Genomic DNA, 7,426 nt, shown 5'->3' with positions numbered 1-7,426 from the left:
ATGTGTTGAGAGAAAAAGATATTAATAAAAATTAACTGCATATATCAAAATCAGCTATAAAATATTTATATTCGTAGTTGATTTTAACATGTATGTACATAATATTTTTTTTTATTGCAAATCAATCCATACCTTAAAATGTATAAGTTATCCGAATCATTTCTGTAATAGATAGAAGCAACATAAGTTTTAGTAGAAGATTATTGTAATAAAGAAGTTTAAAAAACTGCTTGATGAATAACTAATTATATTGTGCTTAGTTCCATAGTATTTAATCACCTCTAGAGCTACACCAAGCCTAAAACAAGAGAAGGAGTATACTCCACTTTCTAACTCCAAAAACCCCACTTTAGTAGCTCCAACCAAAAACCTTGTTTTAACTGACGTCTTTGTCAAACCACGATGCTGCATGCAAAAACAAAAATACATAATGAATAAGAATCATGATGTCCTAGTGATGTTATTCACAAAAACGAGCACTTAATTATCTTATCTATAATCTAATTCATGATAAGCTTAAAATCAAATTACGAATAGTAAATAAACAAAGAAGAAAAGAAAGAATAGGTTCTCACAATTAAAACTTGAACAGAGTTACTGAATTATCTATCAACATAAAACAATAAACAATAAACAAAGGTACACTGTATAACTAGAATTAGTGTCACACATGACCATAGCAACCACATAACTAGAAAAATAACAAGTGAAATGTTGTTTTTGAATTGATAAACTTGATTTAAAATATTAGAATACCACTAGATTTTATTGTTTTTAGTTAATAGTTGACAGTTAATCAATAATATTTAAAAGTGTGAACTAAAAAAAATGTTATTATATTACTAAACTAAAAAAATTAGATTAATGACTAAAAATACTGATAAAAAACAAAAAAAATTTATTAGTTCTTGAGTTTTTCTTATTCTCTTATTGATCAAACTATAATATTTTATTGTGAGACATTATTATTCTACTTTGTTTCAGAATTCAAACAAAAGTAATTTCAACATAAAATCTATTCTTATCTAACTAACAAAAAGATTAAAATGCAAAAGAAAAAAGACCCTGAGCCCGCCTTCAGCCAAAACTTTGGTCCAATACATGTAGTGTGCTTCATTTAGACCATATTTATTTTAAAGTGGTTACTATCATAAAAATTTTATAATTGTCTTCATATGAAAATGTTTCTTTTTTACTATTAGATAATGAATTATAAAGTTTGATTTTGATATATTTACAAGTGTTATTTAGTTTAAAGTGTGGCTAAATAAACAAAATACACTTTTAACACAATAATTTTTATAAAAAGATGTTTTTAACATTTTCATTTGAGTAGGCACCTTATTTTAATGGATGGATTTTTATTTTCTATTTTCTATTCGGTAACTGAAAGAACGAAAATTTTTTTACCCTTTACCGCGGTAATTTCCGGTTCTATCTTACAATAGTGTTAGCAACTTAGCATTGTCCTAGATTCGTTTAACGGTTTTGTTGGTAAGTAACTGGATTTGTTGCTATTCTGTTTTTTATTTTTTATTTTTTTTTTATTTCCACCAAAAATTGATGCGTTTATGAGCTTTGACTTTCCGGGGATTGGAAATAAAGTCGTAGATATTATGCAAGCTTCAACCTTTGGCTTCAAAGTAAAAGCTTTTGAGGGTTTCACAAACAAAGGGTCTTGTTTGGTTTTGCCGAATGAGTAGTAACAGTAGAACCAGTTGCTGGGGTTTGAGGCCTGGTTCGAGCACAATGGAAACTGAGCTCAGCACTGCAAGAAGGGGTTTTGCAGCAGGAATTTTTCGCTCTTCTGCTAAGCCTAGATCAATCAGGGCCCAAGCTTCTTCTAGTTTTTCTTCTATTGCTGGTTCATGCCTTCTGATTCATGCCTTTAATTTGAAATTTTACTAACACGCTTAATTTTGTTTAAGTTAGTTATTTTCTTAAAATTTAAACTAATAAATTATAAAATATGTCACTATTAGATCAAGTGTCCAATAAATGAAAAAATTAATCGTTGTGTCTAATAGCAAGAATTCTTATTGTAATTGATTAATACAATAAGAATTCTTGCTGTTTATATTGCTCTTATTCATTGAATTTTTTTTCGCATCAATGATTGAGATAAATCATGTACTATACTTTAAGCCATTTAAACTAAGGCAGATGTTCATTTTAGTATGATTGCGGATGGTTCTTTTCATTCTAAAGTGGATGTTTACTTTGGGTATACCATTTGTAGTATAATTTATGACCCTATTGTGTTGATGTAAACAAAAATTTAAAAGAGAAACTAAAATAGGCCGGATATTTATTTTACTAGGTAGGACGATGGTTATTTTTATTGTAATTTGAATGTTCTATTTATTATTATGTTTCTTTCAGAGGAAAAAATAAATTAATAAAGAAGTTGTAACTGTATTCATAAACGCGTGTGATTAAAGAAAATTGATTCTGCTCTTTAATTTCTCTAGCATTTTTATTTTTGGTCCATAGCCACCTATCCACACATTGAAGAAAATAGCAGTATCCTTATGCATGCAACCACATTACATTAGAAAGTGTAGCTCCGTGTCTCTAACCAGTTTGACGTATATTAATTGATGGCAATACTAAGTTGGATATTGGCTTCGGTCTCACTATGATTAGTAGTTTAGTACTGTTTTATTTCAATTTTTTGCCACAACAGACGTAGTCCAATCTAATGCTCTTTTTCTTGTCTTCTTTTTTAAATCTTTTCAAACATTAAATTCTTTGTGCTTTTTGCCAACCCATTGTACACAAATAAGAACACGTTTTTCTTTATTGTAAATCACAGCTTTATAGGTTCTTGAGTTCATATATATAACATAAAGATTAACAAAGTCAGAAAATCTATATTATGTTGTCATTTACATTGTTCAGTATTACAGAATAAAAAAAATTCATGAAGAAAGCAATATCTTCTCAATATGTTGGCTGCTTTCTATGATGCAGTGTGCCCCGCTACCTTAGAGAGAGGGAAGTATTTGTGCACGACAGACTTTACCTTTCCTTCTATAATTGTTGGCCAAACATTCTTCTCCCCTTCACTAACAATCACAGCTTTATTTTCAATGCTTCTATTCTGCAAGCCATCCCCTACATTCAATCCAACAATGTTTGGTTTATTTGGTTTATTAGATATATTCTGAGATTTCTATAAAGTTAATCAATGATATGTGAACTATGAAGTGGTTGATTTTGATTTGCATATACACATGTATCTTGGTTATACCTGATTTTCATTTTCATAGCTAGTTCATATCTGCAGGAATTTTTGGCTCTTCTGCTAAGCCTAGATCAATAAGGGCTCAAGCTTCTTCTGGTTTTTCTTCTATTGCTGATTCATGCCTTTGATTTGTTTGGTTTATTAGATATATTCTGAGATTTCTATAAAGTTAATCAATGATATGTGAACTATGAAGTGGTTGATTTTGATTTGCATATACACATGTATCTTGGTTATACCTGATTTTCATTTTCATAGCTAGACTGCTTACTTCATATCTGATTTTGGTGTTGAATTGCAGCGAAGTTTTTCTATTTAGACCCTTTTTGTCTATGTGAATGTATACTCATGTAGGAATCTTTGAGAGATTTCCTTACTAGGACTCATTTCTTTGCTTCTTGATTAATTCTAGCAGAATGTTAGATCAATGATTATGGTCAACCGAAAAATATAGTTTGGCTATGTAATTTTCGAAGTACAATTAGGCATTTTGCAAAACCATGTTGTGTTAATCTGTAGTATTATCCATTATAGCTGCTTTTTGTTACATCCCTTGATTTGATGGGTCTTAATATCATAATATCCAGAATTTGCATATTGTGAAGGAGTTTATGCCTCTCAAAAAAGTTTCTTACTGAAGTTGCATTGCAGATGAAGATGTTGAAGATCTTCTCCCTGCTAATAATGTTCCTGGAAAATCTTCTGGGACCGTCTTGCCCTTTGTTGGTGTTGCTTGCCTTGGAGCCACTTTATTCGGTTATCATCTTGGGTATGGATTTTCATATTCATTTTACTCTGCTGATAACTGGATTTATACTGCAGCATATCTAGAATCTGTATTGCCATCAAAGTTATATGAGTGATTTGCACTATATCTTAATTGAGTGATTTTCATATTCATTATTCTTTTCCCATTTGGAAAACTTTGACAATGCCCTGTTTCTTGTAGGGTGGTAAATGGAGCTCTTGAGTACCTGGCCAAGGATCTTGGTATTACTGAGAACACTGTACTACAAGGTGCACCTTTTTTTTTCATAGTTGCAAATTAATCTAGTCTATTTGATCTTATGAGAAAAGAAAGCTGTAAATGTTTATGAAATACAATTTTCTTATTCTTTACCTCAGGCATTTTAAGTTTTATGTTCATGGAAAGTTTTCTGTTAATGTTACTTATAAACACATTGAACTGAGAAAAACCTTCCGTTTTTGTATGGTATGGAGTGTAATTTAATTATTTGTTGCTTTTGCATTTTTGTGCAAAACCATTATTTATGTCCCACTATCTATAAAATTTTTGTTTCTAAAAGTTCCAGTTTCACTTGAAAATGCTCCAACAAGATTTTCATGACTATAAAATCCATCAACAGGATGGATTGTCAGCTCTCTACTTGCTGGCGCCACTGTGGGTTCATTCACTGGTGGAGCATTGGCTGACAAATTCGGCCGAACTAGGACCTTTCAGTTAGATGCAATTCCACTAGCAGTTGGAGCATTTCTTTGGTCAATCAGTTGTCCTTGAGTTCAAGGTTTGATCTTTTATGTTTTTTTGAAATGATGCTGAACATCACAAATTACAGTGCTACAGCTCAAAGCATTCAGACGATGATTGTTGGCCGCTTACTAGCTGGTATAGGAATCGGTGTTACATCTGCAATTGTACCATTATACATATCTGAGGTGGTGGTGCTATAAATTATTTTAACATTTCTGATTTGTTTTATATATTTTATATTGACTGCTTAGGTGATTCCTTACAATGAACAGATTTCTCCAACTGAAATTCGCGGTGCGCTTGGATCTGTTAATCAACTTTTTATATGTATTGGGATTCTTGCAGCATTAGTAGCCGGTTTGCCTCTGGCAGGAAATCCTATATGGTATTGAGCTATTTATTTTTCTTCTGAATACAAATATCAAATAGAGATAGTAACATATATATGATTGTTAACCTTGAAATTTTGTTGTATAGTTGATGGAAGCCTTTAAATTTTTTGTTAAACTGTGAATCCAATGTTTGTTAACATGCATCCTCTTCTCCTTCTCTCTTCATTCAATTCCATAAGGTGGCGGACAATGTTTGGAATTTCGGTTGTTCCATCTGTTCTGTTAGCACTAGGAATGGCAGTTTCTCCGGAAAGTCCTAGATGGCTCTTTCAGGTTGTCCTGCAATTCCACAATCATTGACATGAATGGTTTCCTTAATGTTTCTAAGTAGGTTGATATTGTAGAATCATAGTATTTATGTTTGGCAATTGCAACAAGTTTCTTGTAGGTTTTGTGAGTGACTTGCATTTATTTTTTTACAGCAAGGGAAAATATCTGATGCGGAGAAAGCAATTAAAACACTTTATGGAAAAGAAAGAGTTGCTTCGGTTATGCATGACTTAACAGCAGCAAGTCAAGGTTCTTCTGAACCTGAAGCAAGGTGGTTTGATCTTTTTAGTAGCAGGTATCGGAAAGGTATTCAATAATTTAAGAATAATTCCATATTCCATTAACCAGGAGAAATAAAAAATCTAGTATAAGATTGGTTTCAAATTTTTAGTTTACTCTGAAATTGATTGATGCTTTGTGAATTGGTGCTGCAGTTGTCAGTGTTGGAGCAGCACTTTTCTTGTTCCAGCAGTTTGCTGGAATTAATGCCGTGGTGTATTATTCGACTTCTGTTTTCCGCAGTGCTGGAATTGCTTCTGACATTGCAGCAAGTGCCCTTGTTGGTGCTTCAAATGTCTTCGGTTAGTATCATTATTTTTGTCCTGAAAAAATGTATAATGTGAACAAAGGTGAAGTTATTTCCTGCTGGTGTTTGATTTTGTTGCAGGCACTGTAATCGCTTCATCCTTGATGGACAAACAAGGAAGGAAAAGTCTCCTTATCACAAGTTTTACCGGAATGGTAATAGTTTTTCTCATCTTATATCTGTCTAAGGCCTAATGCATAAGATTTTGAACCTCAGGTTGAATTCTTTTCACTTTTCAGTCACAAATGCCTTTCAACTTGCTACTTCTCAATGAATGATTGTAAAGGTCTAGTTGACTTTTCTGATAGTTTATTTTAGTTTTATGCATATAACCTATTCATGATCTTATGCTAAACAATGCATGAAACATCATTGGTGTTTTCTTTCCTAGGCTGTTTCTATGTTGCTTCTTTCTCTGTCTTTCACTTGGAGTGTCCTTGCACCATATTCTGGTACCCTTGCAGTGCTTGGAACTGTCGCGTAAGTATTATTAATTTCGTTCGACAAAAGACTACTTTATAGTTCATATTATTCCTTTTTCCCTGTTTCTTTTAACAATGATCAATGAACCTTAAACAGCTATGTGTTATCCTTTTCTCTTGGTGCTGGTCCTGTGCCTGCTCTTCTTCTACCTGAGATATTTGCCTCGAGAATTAGAGCTAAAGCGATCTCTTTGTCGTTAGGCACACATTGGGTAAGTAACTTTGCTATGGAAGATTATATCAACTTCAATCACTCTCTTTATGTTGCTGTCAAAATTTTGAATTTTCTTTTCACATTTTTGTTCAGAGGCTAAAAATGCATGTCTAAAAACCTTAGTGTAGTAAGTGAGAGTTTAAACCAATAATCACATGGCTAAGTTGACAAAATGATGAATGAAACAGAACAAGTTTTTTCTATGTACTCTAATTACTTCACCTTGCTGTGTTGAGCTTTTTAGTTGAAAAAAAAAAAAAAAAACAGAACAAGTTTTCTCTATGAATTTTTCAAATTATTCCTTACTATATTTAAAGCTAAAAACAAGATGAAACTGCATAAGAAGCCATGCCAAACTCAATCACATAGTTCTCTTGTGCTTGATTCCAGGGACGGTTCTACGTGTACACTGTTGTGGGGCAAACGCCCCCACTATTATTTGAAATTTTGTTGAGTAGTACATGATAATAATATTTATTTACCCCCATTAAATTATTAAATTTGACCCCACAATAATTTTTTATTCAACTTTTGGTACTTAATCGTCACTTTAAAAATTTTATATTAGAAATTCGTTAGAATAATCAATTCTCAAATTTAAACGAAATTAGTGTTCTTTTTTAAAAATCAACACAAAAGAATATTATTTATCTTATTTTCAAATTAGCTTTAATTTTTGCATAGCAACTGTATTAATTGAAAGAACTTTTTTAACTATAAATACCAGTAAGAGTCGACTTCTA

At 31.8% G+C, this 7,426-nt stretch overlaps 1 protein-coding gene across 2 annotated transcripts in view; it reads left to right on the top strand.

Annotated features, from left to right (window-relative positions):
* Positions 1,519-7,426, top strand: part of LOC107635714 (plastidic glucose transporter 4) — a 10,099-nt gene continuing 4,191 nt past the window's right edge. Inside the window, exons 1-13 of one of the 2 annotated variants that reach the window (XM_016339269.2) lie at positions 1,519-1,792; positions 3,290-3,343; positions 3,899-4,016; positions 4,197-4,264; positions 4,615-4,747; positions 4,825-4,924; positions 5,012-5,124; positions 5,311-5,404; positions 5,554-5,707; positions 5,836-5,982; positions 6,069-6,142; positions 6,379-6,467; positions 6,567-6,681. In XM_016339269.2, coding sequence (XP_016194755.1) covers positions 1,696-1,792; positions 3,290-3,343; positions 3,899-4,016; positions 4,197-4,264; positions 4,615-4,747; positions 4,825-4,924; positions 5,012-5,124; positions 5,311-5,404; positions 5,554-5,707; positions 5,836-5,982; positions 6,069-6,142; positions 6,379-6,467; positions 6,567-6,681 — 1,356 coding nt within the window. In that variant the 5' untranslated portion in view covers positions 1,519-1,695. Of the gene's footprint in view, positions 1,847-3,289; positions 3,344-3,898; positions 4,017-4,196; positions 4,265-4,614; positions 4,748-4,824; positions 4,925-5,011; positions 5,125-5,310; positions 5,405-5,553; positions 5,708-5,835; positions 5,983-6,068; positions 6,143-6,378; positions 6,468-6,566; positions 6,682-7,426 lie in introns of both variants that reach the window. The other variant, XM_016339270.2, reaches the window with a different exon arrangement.

Source organism: Arachis ipaensis, chromosome B04 (genome assembly GCF_000816755.2).
Source record: "Arachis ipaensis cultivar K30076 chromosome B04, Araip1.1, whole genome shotgun sequence".
Lineage (NCBI taxonomy): Eukaryota > Viridiplantae > Streptophyta > Magnoliopsida > Fabales > Fabaceae > Arachis > Arachis ipaensis.
Note: the sequence above shows the minus strand (reverse complement) of the source record. Positions and strands in the feature narration are given on the sequence as shown.